This window comes from Arachis stenosperma, chromosome 10 (genome assembly GCF_014773155.1).
Source record: "Arachis stenosperma cultivar V10309 chromosome 10, arast.V10309.gnm1.PFL2, whole genome shotgun sequence".
NCBI lineage: Eukaryota > Viridiplantae > Streptophyta > Magnoliopsida > Fabales > Fabaceae > Arachis > Arachis stenosperma.
Window position 1 is genome coordinate 131,336,659 of NC_080386.1, and position 23,046 is coordinate 131,359,704.

The window sequence follows — 23,046 nt, forward strand, 5'->3', positions numbered from 1 at the left end:
CCCATATGCAGCTGTACTGGGGTTGGCATAAGACCCCAGAGTCCTCTTGGACTGATTAATTCCACTTAAGTCCATGATGGACAAAAGGGAAATGAGAATAATTGCAAAGAGATAAATTTTGTTTATTTTTATTTATTTATTTTTTTTTTTGAAATAACCGGAAAAAAAAGAAATTTAAAATAAAATAAAATAAGATAAAAGAAAAATAAAATAAAATTTGACAATTAAAAATAAAATAAGATCAAAGCAAATTGAGAACTGAATCAATTAGTGAAAAAAAAAGATTTTGAAAACAGCAATTAAGAAGATATGATTGAAAAATTTTTATGAAAAAGATTTGATTCCTAAAAAGAGGAAAGAGAAAAACACAAAAAGACACCAAACTTAAAATTTTAGAAAATCAAACACTATTTTTTTTTCGAAAATTTTAAAGGGAAAACACAAAGAGAACACCAAACTTAGAACTTTTATGAATCAAAAAGGGACTAAGAACAAGAAAAATTCGAAAATTAAAAGAAGAAAAACAAAAAGCATGCAATTGACACCAAACTTAGAATATGAAACTAGACTCAACTAAAAGACTCTAAACCAACAAAAAGAAAACAGTCCTAATCTAAGCAACAAAATAAACCGTTAGTTGTCCAAACTCGAACAATCCCCGGCAACGGCGCCAAAAACTTGGTGCACGAAATTGCAATAACACTTTTGCAATCCCGCACAACTAACCAGCAAGTGCACTGGGTCGTCCAAGTAATACCTTGCGTGAGCAAGGGTCGATCCCACAGAGATTGTCGGCTTGAATCAAGCTATGGTTATCTTGTAAATCTTAGTCAGGAGATCAGAAATTATCAGGATTGATTGTGAAAAGCAAAAGAACATGAACTGGTTACTTGTTTTGCAGTAATGGAGAATAGGTTGAGGTTTGGAGATGCTCCATCTTCTGAATCTCTGCTTTCCTACTGTCTTCTTCATCAAACACGCAAGTCTCCTTCCATGGCAAGCTCGTGTAGGGTCTCACTGTTGTCAGCAGCTACCTCCCATCCGCGCAATGAAAGCTAATGCACACACTCTGTCACAGTGCTGCCAATCACCGGTTTGGTTCCCTCCCCTACCGGAATAGAATCACTCTTTTGCGTCTGTCACTGACGCCCAGTAGGTTACAGGTTTGAAGCACGTCACAGTCATTCCATCATTGAATCCTACTCAGACTACCACAGACAAGGTTTAGACCTTCCGGATTCTCTTGAATGCTGCCATCAGGTCCTGCCTATACCACGAAGATTCCGATTAAAGAACCCAAGAGATAACTACTCAATCTAAGATAGAACAGAGGTGGTTGTCAGGCACGTGTTCATGGTTGAGAATGATGATGATTGTCACGGATCATCTCATTCATCCGGATTAAGAACAAGTGTTATCTTAGAATGGAAGCAAGCATGATTGAATAAGAAACAGTAGTAATTGCATTAATCCATCAAGACACAGCAGAGCTCCTCACCCCAACCATGGGGTTTAGAGGCTCATACTGTGGAAAGAAACGTGTACAAAATGTTATGGGGTCATAAGGTTGCATAAGGTACTGATTACAAAGTCAAAAGGTCCTATATGTAGTAAACTAGTGTCCTAAGGTTTACAGAAATGAGTAAATGACAGAAAAATCCACTTCCGGGCCCACTTGGTGTGTGCTTGGGCTGAGCAATGAAGGAATTTCGTGTAGAGACCTTTTCTGGAGTTAAACGCCAGCTTTCATGCCAGTTTGGGCGTTTAACTCCAAATTTTATGCCAGTTCCGGCGTTTAACGCTGGAATTTCTGTAGGTGACTTTGAGCGCCGGTTTGGGCCATCAAATCTTGGGAAAAGTATAGACTATTATATATTGCTGGAAAGCCCAGGATGTCTACTTTCCAATGCCGTTGAGAGCGCGCCAATTGGGCTTCTGTAGCTCCAGAAAATTCGCTTCGAGTGCAGGGAGGTCAGAATCCAACAGCATCTGCAGTCCATTTTGGTCTCTGGATCAGATTTTTGCTCAGGACCCGCAATTTCAGTCAGAAAATACCTGAAATCACAGAAAAACACACAAACTCATAGTAGAGTCCAGAAAAGTGAATTTTAATTAAAAACTAATAAAAATATACTAAAAACTAACTAAAAGATACTAAAAACATACTAAAAACAATGCCAAAAAGCATACAAATTATCCGCTCATCAGTGAGTCCCCCTCCCGCGAATCCTCCTGAGATCATATGGATATGTCTCTCTGGGGTCTGCGGTGGTGGGTCTCTTCTGTCCATATCATCTCACTTTCTCTTTCCGTGACCGTCCGACCTTTCTATGAGATATCTATCAAGCCGACCTTCTCTAGCCAGCTTTTCTATCACATTCTTAAGGTCGTAACAGTCGTTAGTGGAGTGACCATATATTTTATGGTACTCGCAATAGTCGCTGCGGCTTTCCCCTTTTTTGTTTTTAATGGGTCTAGGGGGTGGCAGTCTTTCAGTGTTGCAAATCTCTCTGTATACATCCACTATAGAAACTTTCAGTGGAGTATAAGAGTGATATTTCCTTGGCCTTTCGAGACCGAGCTCTTCTCTTTTCTTGGTCTCCCTTTCCCTCTCTTTTATCGAGGGAGGGGGCCCAGGTCGTCCACTCAGGTCTCTTAATTTGGCGTTTTCTTCCATGTTGATGTACTTTTCAGCTCTCTCTTGTACATCGCTTAGAGAAACGGGGTGCCTTTTGGATATGGACTGTGAGAAGGGACCTTCTCTGAGCCCATTGACTAGCCCCATTATGACTGCCTCTGTGGGCAGGTCTTGGATCTCCAAACATGCTTTGTTGAATCTTTTCATATAGGCTCGCAAAGATTCTCCGACCTCCTGTTTTACTCCCAGGAGGCTCGGTGCATGTTTCACCTTGTCTTTCTGAATTGAGAACCTCATTAAAAACTTCTTTGAGAGGTCTTCAAAGCTAGTGATCGATCGTGGGGGAAGGCTGTCGAACCACTTCATTGCTGCTTTTGATAAAGTGGTCGGGAAAGCTTTGCATCGTGTGGCGTCGGAAGCATCAGCTAGGTACATCCGACTTTTAAAGTTGCTTAGGTGGTGCTTTGGATCCGTGGTTCCATCGTAGAGGTCCATATCAGGGCTTTTGAAGTTTCTCGGAACTTTTGCCCTCATTATGTCCTCGCTGAAAGGATCTTCTTCACCTAAGAGTGACTCTTCTTGGTCGTCGCGGGAGTTGTGACTTTTGAGGGAGGATTCCAGCTTTGAGAGTTTCCTTTCTAACTCTTTTCGCCGTTCCATCTCCTCTTTTAGGTACTTCTCTGTTTCCTTTTGTTTCTCCCGCTCTTGTTCTAACTGCTCCAGGCGGCTGTGGACTAACCCCATTAGTTCAGTTATGTGGGATGGTCCGCCTTTTTCCGATTCTCGCTCGTCTGAGGGGTTTGCCTTCGGGTTTTTTACCCCGGAGGTGCCTTCTCTCGGCTGATCGTTAACCTCTTGATGGAGGGTTAAGTCCGCATTATTATTACCTGCGTCCAGATTCTCTTCTTCGGAATCTGTTTCCGCATGGACTTCTTCGTGGGATCTATCCGCCATCAATGGGTGATCTCTCGGGTCCCCGGCAACGGCGCCAATGTTACGGTGGGTAACCGGAGATGGATTGAATGGATAGCGCTAGTTAGCCCAATCGCCTAAGGATGGTAGCCTCCGAGCTGGTTTGCACGCTGGAGCCTCCTTCCGACGTGTGTGCGTGAGTGAATGGGGGGTGGTACCTGCAAAGACATTCCGATGCCTAAGTTAGCAAGGGTGTGAGCAGGTCTAGAGAGTATTGGGCTTAGAGATACCTGAGGAGTGTCAGTGTACTTATAGTGGTGAGCCAATAACCACCGTTGGAGTAGTGCCGTATCTTTAGGATATTAACCGTCCCATTATCTTAGGGAGGTTAAGATATGGCTTTATGAAGCGGTTAGAGGGATTTTAGGGGCAGTTACTCATTTGAATGAGTGCCTATCTGCCAGCTAATCTCTTGTCCGACTTCTTTAGAGCAAGTCGTAGTAAACACCGACTTCTCGCGGGAAGGTCGGTGCTTAGGTTGGCTTAATTTATTGGATTAGGTCTTTTAGTTGGACCTGGGCCCTTAACATTGGGCCAGGGTATGAACAGATTACAATGAGGCAAATAGTAAAAATACATACAGATTCAATCATAGACATATGTTATGTTGTAAATTTTGATTTGGTTTAATAGTAAAAATTGGTATGGTTCAGTTTCTAACATCCCTAATCTTTATCGTAAATTATAGTAGAATTTTTTTACTATAATTGAATTAGTTACTGTTATCAATTCCAATGAATTAAACTATAATTCATCTAAAATCTAAGAACTTAAACCAAGTTCAACAAATCTCTAAATGCTAACCAACTTAAGAAAGAAAGACTAAATAAATTATACCTATGTTTATACTTATAAAATACCACTAAATTAAAAACAAATGTACTTAACTTCTAAAAGCTAAATCAACTTAGAGAATGAGGACTTTATGAACTAATCCCAAATTCATAGCTCTGAAAACCCATTTACAAAGAAACAAAATTTTAATTTTTCTTAACCTATCTTTTTTGTCTTTGTTTCAAGTTTGCCTTTTTCTATATTCCTCTCATAAATATTACTTTACCATATATATTGCTTTTAATGGTCGTGAATCGGCTAAAAAATTTATATATAAAAATGGTATAAATGATATATCTTAACATGATAATTTTTAGTATTTTTTAAAATTGTAGAAGGTATATAAATCGGATTGTCCAATTTTTGTACCTAAAAAATTTTAAATTTTTTTATCACAAATCAAACTGTCTAATTTCTGTAATTATATAAATCGGACAGTCTAATTTTTACTTCTCTAATTAAACGATTTCATATTTAAAAATAATACTCCAACAGTCCACATTTAAAAAAAAAAAAACACCATTACCATTCCAATATTAAAAACAAAAAAGTGATCCTGAATCTTTTGTATCTTTCTTATTATTTCTGGTTTTGGTTGTTGATTTGACATGATATTATGCTTTCAAAGCTCCACCTTCCTGATTTGGTGAATCAAGCGTTTATTCAATTATATCAATAATGTTTTCCATACACTTCAAGTAATATATTTTTTTGATATTTTGGTAATACTATTTTAAGTAATATTTTTTAAAAGATATTATTTAACAATAAAAAATATTATTTTAATTTTAATAATATTTTTTAAAATATTATATATAGTTACGGTAATTATCATAATATAATCATATTAGGATGACCTTTTAGAAATATACATGCTTAGAACAATAAATAATTATCGGTAAAAAAAAATATTCCCCAAAATACTAAATATGTCATCAAAATATCAAATTGATCACATGGTATTTAAAATTCCACCAACTAAAGCCCCAATTAAATTAATTAATATGAAAATGCAATGTTAAAGCAACAAAAGTACCTTGTGGTTAAACAAAAGGATTTTTTTTCTTAGCTATGTTATGAAAGTTCAATTCTTGTTTTTGGTATTAAAAATTGTTTAAAACTCTAAACTAGTTGTCTAATTTATTGAAATGATTACAAATTAGTAATGAATTAATAATAATAATAATAATAATAATAATAATAATAATAATAATAATAATAATAATATAAACAAATAAATAAATAAATAAATAAATAAATAAATAAATAAATAAATAAGCGAGGGAGGTGACCCGTCGGCCATCACTGATTCATCACCAACTTCTTCAATCACCAACCACAGAGACAGTTTAGTCCCTTACCAAACGCTTGACGTACCGCAACTTACTTAAAAAATAATTAGGAGAATGATTAGAAATGAAGTAATGAAGAAAGAATTGTGTTTTTTTTTTCTCACTCATACTACTATATCAAGTTGATATCAAGTTCACTCAGCAGGATGGTTTTTGTTATGAGTAGAAAATATACATTTTTTTTGCTATATTAATGTCTGTTATGAGTTTTTTTTTTATTTTTTTTAAATATAAAGTAATTTATTTAGTTTTAAAATATTATTAAACACAATGAATAGTAAAATACTTTATATTAATAATTGATTAGGTTATTAAATAGAAACACATTTAATGGAAAAAAATACCTGTAGAAACTTGATAAAATAACATCATTAAATTTATAACTTTTATTGTAAGTTTTATTATTTTAAGTTAAAAGTGATTAAATATTTATTTTGATGAAAATTCAGGTAAAGTTGACTTCACGTAAAGTTAATATCAAAGAATGTTAGATGAAAATTTAGTAAAATTAGTCAAATCATTTAATGACTCTCAAATATCAACTTTACTTAAAGACGGGTAAACAACAAAAAATAGATCTAAATTATTTTGTCGCTAAAAAAATCTCTAAATTTTGTTATCAATAATTTTTTTTTAAATTATTTAAAAATGTGACAAAAATATATATTTTATTTTATGTTAACAAAAAAGAGTGACGTGATAAATGAAATTTCGTATATGACAAGTGAGAATCAGACGTTAACAAGTGAGATATGTCATGTTTTTTTCATTAACAAAGCATATATTTAATTATGATAAAATATTATTAATACGTTTTTAAATTATTTGAGAATATTTTTTTTACTACAGAAATAATTCAAAATTATACTTATTATTTATTATCTTACTAACTTTATATTCCATTTGATATATCAGATATTTGTGTTGTAGAAATAGTTAGGTGAAAGATAATGCAAAATGTTGTTAAGAGGCAGTAGTGTTTTGTTTTCACATTCTGAAATCTGAATTGAATTGTTTCTGTAATGAATCTGAAAACGGTGGCGGTTTGGTATGTTAGTTGGACACAAAAATTTGTTATAAATACGTCGAAGATCACTCCTCACTCGTGGCGCTCTTCTCTCTTCTTCACACACACAAACAAAGAATTGGTCTCTACAACTCCCACAATTCAAGGGTACGATACGACACTCCCTCTCCTTCGTTCATCAAACTCCATTTTCCCCCATTAAATATCCCTTCATTACACGCTCTTCACCTTCCTTAAGCTTCTTTTTCTTCTCTTTTCTAACTAACTACATTTTTTTTCGTTTCTTATATTCACTTGATAACACATTCGTTCATTGTTATTGTTATTGTAATCCTGGTAAATGTTAACGCTTACATGCATGCGCCCCATTCTTTTCGATTCTGCAAGATATTTTGTGGTTCCGATTCGGTGATTATTTGAATTGTTTTTAATCTATAGATCTAACCATAGCTTTTGCTCTCCCAAATTTATTTCTTACACTTCAATTTTCATGGCTTAATTAGTTAATTAGTAATAATAATGATAGTAATTCAACAGTGTTGTTTTCAAACATTGTAATTTATGAACATGTTTTGTTGTAAGTAAATGGATTCTGTGTCATTTTGTTGAATTTTTTGCAACCAATTTAAAAGATCATAATTTTGGGCTCTCATAATTGAATAACCTCCAACTGATATGTAACATTGGAAAATAATAGAAGCTTGTGATTATTGAGTTTTTTTTGTTCTTAATTTCTTTATCCTTTATGTGCACGTTCTGTTTGTAGGTGAATATGTTATAAGAATTTAAACTAATTATGTATGTGTTAAAAAATAAAATAGATTTGAGCATTCCTAATATCCCTCTACAAAATCATAACACATGTGACTGGTCAATTTAATTTGAATGACTTTATGGTTTTAAATCCAAGTTCACTCTTGGTAACTGTGTTTCAATATTGTGTTTTTGCTGTTTATGCTATTCTATTGAGACCTTGGTGCGGATTATGGTTGTATCTGCTTTATTTTCTTCAATTATCTGCAGTTTTTGCTGTTAGCTTATGTAAACTTCTTATGTTGTGTTAATTTTGTAAAGTTTCACACATAAACAACTGAGATTTGGTTGCATATTCTGTCCTGATGTACCAGAACAATGGCATCCCATATTGTTGGATATCCTCGCATGGGCCCAAAGAGAGAGCTAAAGTTTGCTTTGGAGTCATTCTGGGAGGGGAAGAGCAGCGCCGAGGATTTGAGGAAGGTGGCTGCTGATCTCAAGGCATCCATCTGGAAGCAGATGGCAGATGCTGGGATCAAGTACATCCCCAGCAACACTTTCTCATGGTATGATCACATGCTCGACACCAGTGCCTTGCTTGGCGCCGTTCCACCCAGATATGGTTGGAGTGGTGGAGAGATTGGGTTTGATACCTACTTCTCCATGGCTAGAGGTAATGCCTCAGTGCCTGCTATGGAGATGACCAAGTGGTTCGACACCAACTAGTAAGTGATGAATAATGGCTATTACTTTTTGTTGTTTGCTTTTTCGTGATGCCATAGTTTTATTGATCAGAATTCTGATCTGTTGTATATGTGCATTGATCCAGCCACTTTATTGTCCCTGAATTGGGACCTGATATGAACTTCACTTACGCTTCCCACAAGGCAGTAGACGAGTACAAGGAGGCCAAGGCAGTATGTATTATTTGTATTAAAATTATTCTCATTGACTATTTATCACTTGGAAACGTTAGGTTAGGTATTGGGAGCTTACTTAAGCAGAGATTTTGAGATTATTGCTATAAGTAAATTTCTTTTTGTTTTTGGTTAATTCCATCTTTCATGTGCCAACTTTTTGTTCTATGTAACGTAGTTCATTACAATATTGAATACTTAATTTCTTTTGCAGCTTGGAGTAGATACAGTTCCAGTCCTTGTTGGTCCGGTAACATACTTGTTGCTCTCTAAACCTGCCAAGGGTGTTGATAAATCCTTTTGTCTTCTTTCTCTTCTCCCGAAAGTCCTTGCAGTCTACAAGTAATGATTTAACTTACATACAGCTATTAAATTTTATACCTTCGTGATTATATTCATGTTATTTCTCTAACTTGCTTATAACTATGAACTCAGGGAAGTTGTGGCTGATCTTAAGGCAGCTGGTGCTTCATGGATTCAATTTGATGAACCTGCCCTCGTCTTAGATCTTGAGTCAAAAGAATTGCAAGCATTTACTACAGCATACTCAGAATTTGCGTCTGCTTTATCTGGATTAAATGTACTTATTGAGACTTACTTTGCTGACGTGCCCGCTGAGGCTTACAAGACCCTCACATCTCTAAGTGGCGTCACAGCATTTGGATTCGATTTAGTCCGAGGAACTAAGACTCTTGATTTGATTAAGGGTGGATTTCCTAGTGGAAAGCACCTCTTTGCTGGAGTGGTTGATGGAAGGAACATTTGGGCTAATGATCTATCTGCTTCTTTGAATACATTAAAGAGTCTTGAGGGCATTGTGGGTAAAGGTATATCACAATTACACATTTTATGCAAAATTTTGGGAGACCTCTGCAGTTAATATAGTCATATGATATCCTTATTTTCTAAATGCTGTGCAGATAATCTTGTTGTGTCCAGCTCTTGCTCACTTCTTCATACTGCTGTTGATCTTGTTAATGAGACCAAGTTGGATAATGAGATCAAATCATGGCTGGCTTTTGCTGCCCAAAAAGTTGTTGAAGTAAATGCATTGGCTAAAGCATTGTCTGGTCAAACGGATGAGGTAACGTTCATTCTACTTACTGCAGCTCACATTAGTGATTAGACATGATAAGTTTTTAAATAACTGGATGATATTTGTACCCCATAAAATTGTAGCTTCTTTGTTGCAGAAACTACAAATATTCACAGCAAAACGAAATTGTTATCTCTCTTCCAAATTGTTTTTGTTTACTTTTTTTCTCTCCCTAATGCTACGTCATTCATGTAATCATCTTCTTGTGGTTTCCTTTCCAGGCCTTCTTTTCTTCTAATGCTTCAGCTCTGGCTTCAAGAAAGTCTTCTCCAAGAGTGACTAACGCAGATGTTCAGAAAGCTGTGAGTGCTTATGTTTTGTTGTTTCGGTTCTGATGCTCATTTTTGTTTAGTTGACTCTAGTGAAATTTATTCTCATTACTTATGACTTCTTTCCTTTCCCTCTCAGGCTGCTGCTTTGAAGGGTTCTGACCATCGCCGTGCTACAAATGTCACTGCTAGACTGGATGCTCAGCAAAAGAAGCTTAACCTTCCAATCCTTCCGACCACCACGATTGGATCCTTCCCTCAGACTGTAGAACTGAGGAGGGTGCGCCGAGAATACAAGGCCAACAAGTAACATATGCTTAGAGTATCCAGACTTGTTTATTTGAGTATGCCCTTTTTTATTTATTGACTAATATTCTACTTTTCAGGATCTCTGAGGATGAATATGTTAAAGCAATTAAGGAGGAAATCCGCAAAGTTGTTGAACTTCAAGAAGAGCTTGACATTGATGTCCTGGTACATGGGGAGCCTGAGGTCCGTTCTATATTCTTCATCTCTTTCTTTCTGAAGAATATCATGCTCTTCCTATACTTTCTAACCATAATGCGATGTTTCCAATTCCAATTAGGCTTCCACTAATTACTGATCTCTTTTGTTGCAGAGGAATGATATGGTTGAGTACTTTGGTGAGCAACTCTCAGGCTTTGCCTTTACTGTAAATGGGTGGGTGCAGTCTTATGGATCCCGTTGTGTGAAGCCACCAATCATCTACGGTGATGTGAGCCGCCCAAAACCAATGACCGTTTTCTGGTCATCAGCTGCACAGAGCATGACCAAGCGTCCAATGAAGGGAATGCTTACTGGCCCCGTCACTATTCTCAACTGGTCTTTTGTTCGTAATGATCAGCCAAGGTATATACCCAAGGCCTAAAAGAATAAACTTCAAATACATTCAGGAAAATGGAAATAACTTGGAATCAGCATGTTGTTAGTCCTAAGATGGTTTAAAAATTCATCTACAGATCCGAGACTACCTATCAGATTGCCTTGGCTATCAAGGATGAAGTAGAAGACCTTGAAAAGGCAGGTATTACTGTTATCCAAATTGATGAGGCTGCTTTGAGAGAAGGTTTGCCGTTGAGGAAGTCGGAGCAAGCCGATTACTTGAAGTGGGCAGTTCATTCCTTCAGGATCACCAATATTGGTGTGCAAGATACTACTCAGGTAGTTCAAAATTACAGCTTTGTTCTGTTTTCTATTTTTCTTCTACATTCAATAATCTTGTATATATTTGGCAGATCCACACCCACATGTGCTACTCAAACTTCAATGACATCATCCACTCAATCATTGATATGGATGCTGATGTGATCACCATTGAGAACTCACGTTCAGATGAGAAGCTACTATCAGTGTTCAGAGAAGGAGTGAAGTATGGAGCTGGAATTGGACCTGGGGTGTATGACATTCACTCCCCAAGAATACCACCAACGGAAGAAATTGCTGAGAGGATCAACAAGATGCTTGCAGTGCTTGAGAAGGACATTTTGTGGGTCAACCCTGACTGCGGGCTCAAGACCCGCAAGTACCCGGAGGTGAAGCCTGCACTCACAAACATGGTGGAAGCTACTAAGGTCATCCGCAAGCAGCTTGGCAAGTGAACACTGTAGGAAAGGAGAGTATCAGTAGCCAACAGAGATGGTTCTGCTTATATTTGCTGTTTTGTGTGTGTTGAAATAACCGAGTTCTTAGTTTATAAAAGTTTTAGGTGCTTAGTTTGGGGATGCTCTGAGCAATTCTTCCCCCTTCCCCACCGAGCCTTATACTGCTAGATAAACATTTTGTATTTTTTTAGCATTGCTCAATCTTTATTGATATGCAATCGCAGCTATTAGTTTTGTTCCATCCAGTATAATTGGATTCCGATGTAGCCTTGTTCACCAATCTTGAGAGAAGAATATGGAAGCTTCAGTTATAAAAAAAATTATGTTATTGTTTTGGTATATCCCTGAACTTCGCCTTGGTAGATGATATCAAGTAATGCTTCGGAGTGTGTATACGCAGAAAATACTCCGACTATCAAATCAATGTTTATTCCAGGTATATTTCAAAAATATAAGAAAGAATTAGAATCATTCTACCTCTTTGCCTTATTACCCATGTAATTATATAATTTAGATAGAGATACTGTTCACTGTTATGGTTACAAACATTATCGATGTATAATCCGGTTTAAATAAGAATTAGTGTATATTATTATTTGGTATCAACAACGTCCCAAAACATCCTTTTATTCTCTTACAACTCTTCAGTTGTTAGTCCGACCTAGGATGAGCAGCAGATCGATTATTATAAAAAAGTTTGGTTATTCTATTATATCAAGTGTAACTATTTTAATGTAAAAAGTTCATCGAAAATGGACCTGCCAACCAATCTAGTGCAAAGTAAAAATCGCTTGACAAAGAACCTATCAAAATAATGTATCACAAAAAAAAAATGTTTAACGCTTAATCAATTTAAAATAATAAATCACAAAAAAATTGTTTTTAAAATTACGTATAAAATATATTATTTTATTATATCTGATTCAACTCTAAATAAATCTCAATTGAAGCTTTGAATATTTAATTCTACTAATTTAATGATTGGTTTAATTTTTAAAATTTTAATTTTATTTGAAAATTCTTTCTTCTACTTTGGATAAAAAAAATTCATAGTTACCGAAAAAGTACTCCTTATTTGGGTGTAAAACTGACCATTTTAAAATTTTACTTTTAAACCAAAAAATAAAAAAAATTATATCAACAAAAAAGAAAATTTCATGATAAGGGACCAATAGAATATAAACTTTCTTAGTGTTTGTTTGAGCGTCATTATTTTGATAAAAAATTTTTTTTTTAATGAAAAATATTTTTTTATTATTTAGTGTGTTTGACAAATTTTTAATATTAAAAATAAAAGCACTAGAAAAATTAAAAAAAAAAACATTTTTTTTAAAAGTTGTAATTTACATCTTTTTAAGAAAAATTTTTTGAAAGAAAGATATTTTTTATGTAATAAATAAACAAAAAAATATTTTTATATTATTATACTCAAACATAATTAATAAATAAAAAAATATTTTTGCATGAAATATCTAAACATAAAATTATTTATATTTTTTCATAAAATCTTTTAAAAAAAGATAATTGGAAAAGAGATTTTTTTTTTAAAAGCTGACTCGCACAAATCCTTACTAGCGAGTATAAAATTGTCAAAGTGTTGGTATTTCCGGTGCCAAATTTCGTACCAAGTAGTAATTCTCCCATTAATCAATTAAGCAAATTTCTCTGTTCTGTACCAAATCTAATCCCTTAGATGCAGATACCATACAGATTTCTAAGAAAGTCAGCATGAAGACTCTACCCTGAACAATTGAACCTGAGAGATTCCTGATGCTGCAGCTGAAGCACGTGAGGCGGAGGTAGGTAACAGTAGCACTTCCATAATAAAACACTAAAATAGAGTGACAAAAGAATAATTTGGAATCAGAATTCGGAAAGAAGGCACCACACACCCACAATACGAAATGTACAAAACGAAGGTGCAAGAATTGTGCCAGAAGAGGTCATGGAGCTTGCCGGAGTACGAAACCACCAGAGACGGCCCCGATCATAACCCTCGCTTCACTGCCGCCGTCACTGTTAACGGAATCCGTTACGAGACGCCGTCACCGTGCCGGAATTCGAAGGAAGCTCAGAACAATGCCGCTATGCTCGCCTTCGAGCATCTCTCTTCCCAACAGCCCTCCGTCATAAACCCTTCCCCTCCTCCTTTCCCCCCAAAGCCCAGGCTCATGCTTAGGCCCAAGCCCAAGCCCAACAACATTCCAATCACCGGCACTCCTACTCTCCCAGGCTTGGATTCTTTCCCCCAACCCACCCTCTTCCCGGGACTCTCTTCTTTCCCGCAGCATCCTTCGCTCTTTGCTCATTCCGCTGCTTCATCGGCTCCTTCACCTCACTGTACGTCTTTTCTATTCTGAGAATTTCATTTATAACACAAAATGAATTGGTTTTTTCCTCACTGAAATCATCTGATTTTGTACTTGTTTGAATTGAAGATGCATGGATAAGATCTTATTGAACATTGTTAAAATGAGATTGATTTTGGTATATTTCAGGTACCCCTGGTATCAACAACATACTACCCACAAGTAAAGTGCTGCCACAGAAATTAGAAGGAGGATGCCAAATTTCTCAGATAACTGTCCCTGTTACAGCTGCTAGAGATACCGTGACAACAGCAGATCGGAAAAGTGAGTTAACTGCTCTTTCTCCGCTTCCTTTTATTGTTAGTTTGTTTGAGTAGTTTGACATTTAATTTGTTTAGCATGCTTATATGCTAAAATTATTTCCAAAATGATGAATGATTCACAAGTTTGCATGTGGTACGAAATTTGAATTGTGATTTGACAATTCTTGTTAGTATTGTATCTATTTATTTAGGTATATATTTATGCATGTGAGTGTATGATTGAATGGTGGCCCAAAATTTGTGGTTTATATCTTTTTTGTTGAGACTTGTTAAGTTGTATACATTCTAATTTGTCATTCTAGGAAAAAGACTTTATGTAGTTGTGTATTTTGATTAGGTATATTTCATGATCCATTTTCTTGTATGACACTCATGGTTTGATATAGTTGGTATTCCATATATACACATATTTTAATTTAGAAGTTTTGTTGTTATGTTCTCTCTTCCCGTTATATTTGTTACAGGTATGACACACTTGTACAAGAATCAACTACAAAACTATGCTCAAAAGCAAAACCTCCCGTTACCAGTGTACACTTCCGAGTGGGAGGGCCCTCCTCATGCCATGCGTTTCAAGTGCAAAGTCACAATTGATGGACAGACCTACGAATGTCCTACCGCCTTTTCTAAATTGAAGGATGCTGAACATGCAGCAGCTGAAGTTGCTTTATTGTCATTATTGCCGGGAGGATTTCAAGAGGTTAGTCTTAATCACTTGTAGCCATTTATTGAAATTTCTTGTATAACATCTTAATTCTTTTTCTTAATGCTGCTTGCATTGATATGATTTCTGAAAAAATTCAGGATAATTCCGTGTTATACAAGAACCTTTTACAAGAATTGGTCCAAAAGGAAGGATTTAGTCTGCCTGATTATAATACAGAAAGATTTGGCGAGGCTCATATTCCGATATTTATTTCACACGTGGAAGTTGAAGGGGAGGTTTTTACTGGACAAGAAGCCAAAACCAAGAAACAGGCAGAGATTAGTGCAGCAAAGGTTGCATACACCACTTTAAAAGAAAGATCTGGCGAGGCTCATATTCCGAGATTTATTTCACACGAGGAAGTTGAGAAGGAGGTTTTCACTGGACAAGAAGCCAAAACCAAGAATCAGGCAGAGATTAGTGCAGCAAAGGTTGCATACAGCACTTTAAAAGAAAGATCTAGCGAGACTCATATTCCGACATTTATCTCACACGTGGAAGTTGAAGGGGAGGTTTTCACTGGACAAGAAGCCAAAACCAAAAAACAGGCAGAGATTAGTGCAGCAAAGGTTGCATACACCACTTTAAAAGAAAGATCTGGCGAGGCTCATATTCCAACATTTATTCCACACGTGGAAGTTGAAGGGGAGGTTTTCACTGGACAAGAAGTCAAAACCAAGAAACAAGCAGAGATTAGTGCAGCAAAGGTTGCATACACCACTTTAAAAGAACGAAAAGGTAGTTACATAGTTTTCCATTTTATAATATGTCCATAAATATGGATCTGAATATTTATTGACCTATGGATGCTGAGGACTGATCATCATTGAAATGCAGTAAGTGAACTTCTACACAACTTAGCTTCCTACTCTTGCTGCATATTACATGTAGAACCCTCTGAATCTAACCATAGAAAATAGATAAGCAGCAAGAGGAGGATTAAATGAGCTGCATATTCCATTAAAGTAACTGAGGCAGGGAAATCTGCTTTAAATGTGACTATATAGAATATTTGGAACCTGTAAAGCACAAAATTCGCCAAAGAATTTGTATTGTTACTATTATTATATTTTTATTAAGGTGCAAGCGCCTGGTATCTTGGTAGTTACTCTGAAATGCTGGTTGTTTTATTTCTGCTTGGTGTTTTGATCAGGCAAGTCAGAGCAGAGGTCTTTACTCCCTTTGTTAGATCATCCGCAGAAAGCTCCTGAACCTGAGTCATTGCCTGACTGCTCAGATTCAACTGTCCAAACTGAATTCCAGCATCATGCTAATCCAAACTATCCTGTAATTCCTGGAGTAATCTCATCAAGCCAACCTAACAAAAGTAAGGGTAAGTCCTCAAAACTATTTTCATTCTTACTCGCTGCCCTTTTCTGAAACAAGATTGTGGGAAATCTCAGAAGCTTTCCTGAATTTTGTAAATTCTCTGGTATCTTAAGGCCGAATACTATATTCTTTAGCATTCGAGAATATATAAGTTAGATCATAATGTTAATGATAAAGAATTAAGAATTCAAGGTAAGATCATTATAGTCAATCTATTAAATAACTAAACTGCCATTAGCCTTTTTTGGGACAACAACGAATTGGTAAGTTTGCAATGGTTTTTCACTTGGTTGCAAATACAGTAGTAAACAGAATCCAATATGCTCTTAGAAAGTCCTGCTTTTAGTGTTATTGTAGGTCATTGTAGATCAGAACTTCACCCAATTCAATTAATTAGGTCAATGTCTAGCTTAATCACTTCAAAGACAGCAAAAGGTTGCTTTCTAAACATCTATTAAAACTGTCTTGGTTTGTCCATCATATGGTGGACGATATGCTGCACTCAATTTAAGAAAGGTTTTGGACAATTTCCAGGAGCGCTAAGCATAAGAATCCTTGAGGATGCTGCAGTTTCTGGCCTCCCACTGTTGATGTTTGGAAATGTTGTGCTAATAGCTTTAGTGCCTTTTGCCACCTAAAATGACAGATTTTTTGCCTTTATACAGTGACCTGTAGCTAGATAAGGGCGTGATTGATTTCCTTTTTTATTTTCGATGTTTACTATTTTTATAATTTTGTGAAGAAAAAATAGAAAATATGATAAATAGGATTTTGTTGTTTTAGCTTTTCCTAGTTTTCAGGGATAAACTACATTTGATTTATAGTCTGTAATTCATTGATAAGTTCATTTGACACAGAAAAACAATGTGTTAAAGTTTGCTGTAACTCTCTGACCAAAAAAATAAAAGAAAAGAAGAGAAGAGTTTGTGCTAACCCATGCACTGCCATTCCATCTCCAGAGCCTGTTGTTACAAAGAAGAAAGGGTCCTCCTCTGCATCTGGATGTGCAAATGGCAGCATGAAGGACTCTTTCTCATCAGTTGTCAAGGCGGCTGCAGCCACACCTTCACTCTCAGACAGCAAGAATGTGGCTTCCAACACAAACAATATGCCTTCCACTGCATCAAGCTCCCCAGGACCCAGAAAAAGGATGGTAGTTTACTCGCAGGAGACTAATATGGAAGTTAAAGGAGGTGGCACTTTGATGCCAATTAGTGATGAAAAATGGGCTGCTTACGAATATTCCCATTGAGAACTAAATTGGTAGAAGAATCTGCAGACTTGCTTGTAATGTGTATCATAGTTTGCGAGTCTGAAATGGATTGTGTTTGCCAAGACTATGCTATTTATCAAATTTGGGGGATCAAATCTTTAGATGAAAAGAACTTTAAAGGGCGTAACTAATACTTTGAATATAATGAAAAAAAAAAAACTTTTTTAAGATGTCTTTTATCATGCAAAACTTATCATATCATTGCCCTCAATATTTTTTCCACTAAACACAAAAACTCAGCTCTAAGGATCCTACAAGTTGTGGTGCAAGTGCTCTAAAAAAGTTTCTTGGTTTTTGTCTGATCATTCAAATTTTATCCATAGAAAATTCCTATAAATCCTTAAGGTCCATTGAGCTGAACTAGATTTTGGAATTCACCAAGGATCGAACTCTTAACCTTTCAGATCTAGAGTTCTAATACCATGTCACTGATGGAAAAAAGTAACACTAATAATTATATCTCTAATACTCTCTAAACTTTCATTATACACATTGTACAAATATTGTATTGCCTCCTCATACTTTTTTATATTCTAATCATAATTGTAATTACTCGTTAAGTGAAATCAGAAGAATAATTTGTATTTAATTTCTTTGAGCAGTGTAGCCATTTTTGTTATCCCGATTTTAATGAAAGTCCAATGTTTTTTTAAAACATTAAACTAAATTTAATTGCAATAAACATTTTATTTTTCAGCAATTTTATTAAAATTTGATTATTATTTAATTAATAAAAAAATAATTTCACATCATTAAATATAATTTTACACCATTAAAAATATTAATAATAACTAATTAATAATTACAAATCACAAAATTTGCGGTCGCACTCCTCATATATTATATCTCTTCTTATATTCCTCATATGTGCCAATTTGCACATTCTTATTTTCTAGCGCCTGCAACTGTTGACATCTTGATTAAATATAAAATTGTTTCCCATCGTGTAAACCAATGCTCCACACTTACTTGCTTTCCCCCTCCCTCAGTTGCGGAAGAAGCCGCCCTATGCCGGTACCTCCACTTTCTTATATTATTTTTTAATTTTCATCAAATGTCGCCTTCATCAACATTCTAATATCACCATGTCACTATACTATATCCTATATATATTGATCAGCCAGAAAATGCAAACTCGTAGCTAGCTAGCTATATATCAATATGAACACTAATTATTATGGTTAAAAGAAACATTGTTTGAGAATTTTCAGTACGTATTATTATTAGCTTCTTTTTTCATCTAGCTTAATTAATTAAGATTAAATGGCGTCATCATCAGCTCGCTTAGCCTTGATTGTTGTTTCCATGGTTTTGCTTTGGTCGGTCGGTACAGCAACTGATTACGTTGTGGGTGATGACAAGGGATGGTCTCTTGATTTCAATTACACACAGTGGGCACATGATAAAGATTTCCACGTCGGCGACCGCCTCGGTATGTTTAGTAAAAAAATTCAACTACTAGATAAATTATTCGTATAAAATATAAATTAAAAATAAATAAAATAATATATATTTATATTTAAATATAAATAATAATTAAAATTTATTAAAAAATATTTTAAATTAAATTTATCATAAAATTATTTATTTTAAAAATTTACACTAATAAAAAAAGATAATATAAATTTTTTAAGAAAAAGTATAGGGAGTCAATGGAATATTTGTACAATGTGTACAATGAAGGTCTATGGATTATTAGAGATATAAATATTAATGTTATCTTTTACAATTAGTTGAAACTTTTAGGATGAGTGGTATCATTACATGGTATTAGAACTTTAGATCCGAAAAGTCTTTGGTAAACTCCAAAATAAATTTAAACTTTTGGGATGAGTGGTTTTATAACCTGAAATAGTAGTCAGATTGTTATTCTTAATAGTACAAGTGATGTTCATTTTGTAACTCAATAATCCATTGTACACTTAGACTATTAATTTCCTAACAGTACTATTTTTTAAATATAAAATAAATTTAAAAGACAAAATTTACTATAAGGTGGCTTAAATAATGGAAGCTTACTCTTTTAGCACTTGTTGTGTAGTGTTCAAATACGACCAGAAGAAGCACAATGTGTTCAAAGTGAATGGTACACTCTTTAACTCATGCACCGTCCCAAACGACACAGAGCCATTTTCCTCAGGTCATGATTTCATTCCACTGGAAACCGAAGGAAGGAAGTGGTACATCTGTGGAAAGAGCGACCACTGTGTTAACCGTCAGATGAAGCTACTCATCCAGGTCGGATCTGCTGCTCCTGCACCTGCTCCTGCTTCTGGTGCTCCTCCTTCTTTACCGTTGTCGTCGTTCTATATTGCTGCAACTCTTGCCATTGCTGCCATTTTATTCGTCTGAGATTAGTTTCAGGTTCTTTGTCTTCGTTGCTTGTTATGGAAAGTAACGGTTTCAGATGTATGTGCTTCTAGTTTTAATGTTAGTGGTTTAACCATGTTTTTTATTTAGTTGTTCTTTTTTTTAATCTTAAATGAGATTTATTTTTTAATTATCATATATACTAGATAGTTTGATTATAATATATATTACAGATAAAATGAATCATGTTATTATAAAAAATAATAAACCATATACAAAGGAGAAAATTGAATTAATCTATTCGTTTTTTTACATACACATATATATAGTTTAATGTACTGTTAATGTAAATTAAAAAATATATATTTAATTATATATTAACACATAAATAAATAATTTTTTTATATTTATTATAAATAATTATCTAATAAAATAGATATAATTAAACGAGTGAACTATCATTCCGTACTTCAAAATTATACTATATAATGGCATTCGTCAATCATGCACTACAATTCAAGCCACTTAGTTACAAAAGCAACTCCTTTAATATAAAACCAATTATTTTGCAGTTTTCAGTATAGGAAAATTTGGAAGTGTATATATACTTAAGAAGAAGAAACTTTTAATTATTATTATTATTACATCTGGTGGCCAAGGTAACTAGAAAATCTCTGTAGTGACCAGATGGAATGGCTTCATGAAGAAAATGAGGAAGGTCCTTGCCATACTTTTCCTTGAAAACATTGTTGATGTCATCCATGTCCACGTCAACCCTACTTATCAATGTTCGTGCCAATGTTTCTATGCCCCTTCTTCCTCCTTTCATGCTTCTATGCAGTGACTGTAATGTTGAATAAAAAATAATTAACTGTCAAATTGAATTTTAAAGATTTTAAATAACTCAAACCATGAGAATATAAAATAAGAATACACAATTTTCAACTCAAAATATTAAGATGTTATATTGATGAGTCTCTTATTTTATAAAATGTTAAATACGATTTTGATCTCTAATATATAAATAGAAAAAATTTTTCGTCCTCAACTTTTTTTGCATACAAAATCGTCCCTAAAGTTTAATTTGGTTTTAAAATTATCTTTATCTTTAGGACCAAAATCGTAAGGAGGTAGTGGCGAAAGCAGAGATAAAAGTAGATTGTTAACAGTTTCTTCTTCTTTTTCTTCTCTTCCTCCTTTTTCTTATTCTTTTCTCCTTCACATGAGCAGAAACACTATTTTTTTATTTTTTTATAATTTTTTTTATTATAGATAATTTTTGTCCAAAATTTTAATATTTAAATAAAAATAACAATTTTGTATGAAAAAAATATTAAAGACAAAAAAAATTTTTAGCCTATACCTCAGAAACTAAAATCGTATTTAAATTTATTATAAATTTTTCACTTTTTATTTTTATTTTTTTTCAAAGTGAGACTAATTTAATGCAATATTAACAGTTGCAACGTTAACATATGGGGGTGATACAGGGGAGAAGGGGGGTTACCTTTGCATAATAGCATGCTGGATTATAAATACATTTCACAACCACAGTTAGAGCTTCACCAAATTGCCCATACTCTCCCCTCTTGATGGCCTAATAAAAAACCAATTAAATTAATTCAAATAATCAATTAAATAAAATTTTGTAGGAAATTGTGTTGGCTAGAAAATAGTACTTTTGTGAAGTCATGGCCATAAATGCGTTTGTAACTGGAAAATGTTAGCTTCAATTGGGGAATGCTTCTCTTGCTTAGGATTTCAAGAACAACAGCTTCATCTGCAGCTCCTAAGCTTCCCTCACCAGTTTCATAAAGCCTCCTTGCATCGCACTTTGATATATGTTGACTCACATCTGCTTCATGTGCTTTGTGTGATGCAGCTAATGCCACCAGAATCTGTAATAATTTACTCAAATATTTATCACTCCAACCAGTAACCATAAAAAAAAAAAACTAAAATTTTATCTAATAGTGAATAATTTTTTAATCTTTTATGAATAATTTTGTCTTTTAAATATTATATTATACAATTTTTTAAGACATATTTGTATGTAATTTTATTGTTATAATAATTCTCATAAAATTACTTCTTTCAAAAAGTTAAATTAATAGAAAAAATATATGTACGAATAATTATATCTCTAATTTTTATTTGTCTTATAATTCTTTTTTAAAAGTTCTAATATTATATCATCAATTTTTTTTTTTTCAAAAACTTAAACGAACAAAAGTAGACACATGATTATATGTCTAGAAATAATAATAAAATAATAATCAAACAAAATTTGTTTAAAAAAAATCATTTTTGTAGATTTATAAATAGAATAAAGTGGAAACTCAAGTGTAGTTGATTTCACGTGAAGTTGATAGTTGAGAGTCGTTAGATGATTTGATTGATTTGACTAAATTTTCATCCAACGGTTCTCAACTATCAACTAAGTTTTCACCATAGAACAATGGATAACTTGCATGAATGATTTGAGTGTAGTCTCTACAAGACTCAAAACAAAGAGGCATACCTTCTGAAATGGACTTGGAGGGTCCAAATTGATAATGTCTTGATCCAAAAGCCTTCTGAACCTTTTGTTATATGCTTGTGTGATGAGGAGAACATGACTTGATTTTCTGCCCACAAAAATTTCCACAAGAGCCTTGAAATTGATCTCATCTTCTTGTTGAAGAGCTTCTCTGGCTACAACTGCATCTCTTTCATGTGGGTCAAGAATCCACAAGGACAAAGCACACAAAGAACATTTCATTGATGATGATTTCAACTCATCATCTTCTTCATTATAATATCTTTGGAAGTGACTTATTAAGTCTTCACCATACTCTGCTTTGTAGGTTTCCCTTAGTTGTTGCCTTTCAAGTTGGCTTAATCCAGCAAGAGAAGATGGATTCAGTTGTTGCCTCAAACCCACCAAAGAGTCTTGAATCTTCTTGGAATCAAGCTCCAAATTGTGGTTTGAGAAGGTTAGAATGTTGGTAGCCATATGAGAGAGATCAGAGAGACAGAGAGAAACAGAGATTTTACGGAGAGACTACAATTGACTCCTATTTAAACAAACATGAGTTCCTATCTAAGATAAATAAATTTTTAACTAATTAAAAATATAAAAATATTATTCATTTTGATATTTAAGTTCTTTTGAGTGATCGATTTATTTTTATATATTTTGGATAGAAAAACTTAAATATTTCGTATTTTAAAAAATTAGAAACGTTTTTGTATTTTCAATTAATTAAAAGACTTCTATAAAATTAGAGACTTATTTTTTTTTTTATAAAATAATTTAATTAAGCTAGTTGGT

General features: G+C 34.1%; 4 protein-coding genes across 9 annotated transcripts; 3 read left to right on the plus strand and 1 right to left on the minus strand.

The window, feature by feature from the left end:
- The first annotated feature begins 6,741 nt into the window (after nucleotides 1-6,741).
- Nucleotides 6,742-11,822, plus strand: LOC130955476 (5-methyltetrahydropteroyltriglutamate--homocysteine methyltransferase-like). The gene is made up of 12 exons (XM_057882327.1): nucleotides 6,742-6,970; nucleotides 7,951-8,304; nucleotides 8,409-8,496; nucleotides 8,711-8,838; nucleotides 8,932-9,323; nucleotides 9,417-9,580; nucleotides 9,814-9,894; nucleotides 10,001-10,167; nucleotides 10,248-10,353; nucleotides 10,481-10,731; nucleotides 10,842-11,043; nucleotides 11,118-11,822. The coding sequence occupies exons 1-12, from the start codon at nucleotides 6,819-6,821 to the stop codon at nucleotides 11,478-11,480; spliced, it is 2,448 nt and encodes an 815-aa protein (XP_057738310.1). The 5' UTR covers nucleotides 6,742-6,818; the 3' UTR covers nucleotides 11,481-11,822.
- A 1,290-nt stretch (nucleotides 11,823-13,112) lies between these two features.
- On the plus strand, nucleotides 13,113-17,809 carry LOC130957968 (double-stranded RNA-binding protein 1-like). Of its 6 annotated transcripts, none has more exons than XM_057884833.1 (6): nucleotides 13,113-13,823; nucleotides 13,982-14,116; nucleotides 14,580-14,815; nucleotides 14,920-15,559; nucleotides 15,975-16,154; nucleotides 17,008-17,809. In XM_057884833.1, exons 1-6 carry the CDS (start codon nucleotides 13,388-13,390, stop codon nucleotides 17,400-17,402), a joined length of 2,022 nt encoding a protein of 673 aa, XP_057740816.1. In that variant the 5' UTR covers nucleotides 13,113-13,387; the 3' UTR covers nucleotides 17,403-17,809. The 6 variants fall into 6 exon arrangements, with proteins under 6 accessions (XP_057740816.1, XP_057740817.1, XP_057740819.1 ...); XM_057884834.1 differs by having other exon boundaries at nucleotides 15,975-16,148; XM_057884836.1 differs by having other exon boundaries at nucleotides 15,975-16,148; nucleotides 17,110-17,809.
- A 768-nt stretch (nucleotides 17,810-18,577) lies between these two features.
- Nucleotides 18,578-19,876, plus strand: LOC130958031 (blue copper protein 1a-like). The gene is made up of 2 exons (XM_057884910.1): nucleotides 18,578-18,855; nucleotides 19,465-19,876. Exons 1-2 carry the CDS (start codon nucleotides 18,687-18,689, stop codon nucleotides 19,773-19,775), a joined length of 480 nt encoding a protein of 159 aa, XP_057740893.1. The 5' UTR covers nucleotides 18,578-18,686; the 3' UTR covers nucleotides 19,776-19,876.
- A 438-nt stretch (nucleotides 19,877-20,314) lies between these two features.
- On the minus strand, nucleotides 20,315-22,749 carry LOC130956341 (uncharacterized). Its single transcript, XM_057883379.1, has 4 exons — nucleotides 22,255-22,749; nucleotides 21,413-21,631; nucleotides 21,241-21,330; nucleotides 20,315-20,577 (listed from the first exon to the last, which is right to left on the minus strand). Exons 1-4 carry the CDS (start codon nucleotides 22,726-22,728, stop codon nucleotides 20,359-20,361), a joined length of 1,002 nt encoding a protein of 333 aa, XP_057739362.1. The 5' UTR covers nucleotides 22,729-22,749; the 3' UTR covers nucleotides 20,315-20,358.
- Between the last annotated feature and the right edge of the window lie 297 nt (nucleotides 22,750-23,046).

Excerpts from the sequence above, each read along its gene's own strand:
- LOC130955476 (XM_057882327.1), top strand. The coding sequence starts at position 6,819 with ATGAATCTGAAAACGGTGGCGGTTTGGTATGTTAGTTGGACACAAAAA. Across the intron at positions 9,581-9,813 it reads TGTCTGGTCAAACGGATGAG|GCCTTCTTTTCTTCTAATGC; the intron begins GTAACGTTCATT and ends TTTCCTTTCCAG. Across the intron at positions 10,354-10,480 it reads TGGTACATGGGGAGCCTGAG|AGGAATGATATGGTTGAGTA; the intron begins GTCCGTTCTATA and ends CTTTTGTTGCAG.
- LOC130957968 (XM_057884833.1), top strand. The coding sequence starts at position 13,388 with ATGTACAAAACGAAGGTGCAAGAATTGTGCCAGAAGAGGTCATGGAGC. Across the intron at positions 15,560-15,974 it reads CACTTTAAAAGAACGAAAAG|GCAAGTCAGAGCAGAGGTCT; the intron begins GTAGTTACATAG and ends TGTTTTGATCAG. Across the intron at positions 16,155-17,007 it reads CCAACCTAACAAAAGTAAGG|AAAAACAATGTGTTAAAGTT; the intron begins GTAAGTCCTCAA and ends CATTTGACACAG.
- LOC130958031 (XM_057884910.1), top strand. The coding sequence starts at position 18,687 with ATGGCGTCATCATCAGCTCGCTTAGCCTTGATTGTTGTTTCCATGGTT. Across the intron at positions 18,856-19,464 it reads CCACGTCGGCGACCGCCTCG|TGTTCAAATACGACCAGAAG; the intron begins GTATGTTTAGTA and ends CTTGTTGTGTAG.
- LOC130956341 (XM_057883379.1), bottom strand. The coding sequence starts at position 22,728 with ATGGCTACCAACATTCTAACCTTCTCAAACCACAATTTGGAGCTTGAT. Across the intron at positions 21,331-21,412 it reads ATGGCCATGACTTCACAAAA|GCCATCAAGAGGGGAGAGTA; the intron begins GTACTATTTTCT and ends GTTTTTTATTAG. Across the intron at positions 20,578-21,240 it reads CAGCATGCTATTATGCAAAG|TCACTGCATAGAAGCATGAA; the intron begins GTAACCCCCCTT and ends TCAACATTACAG.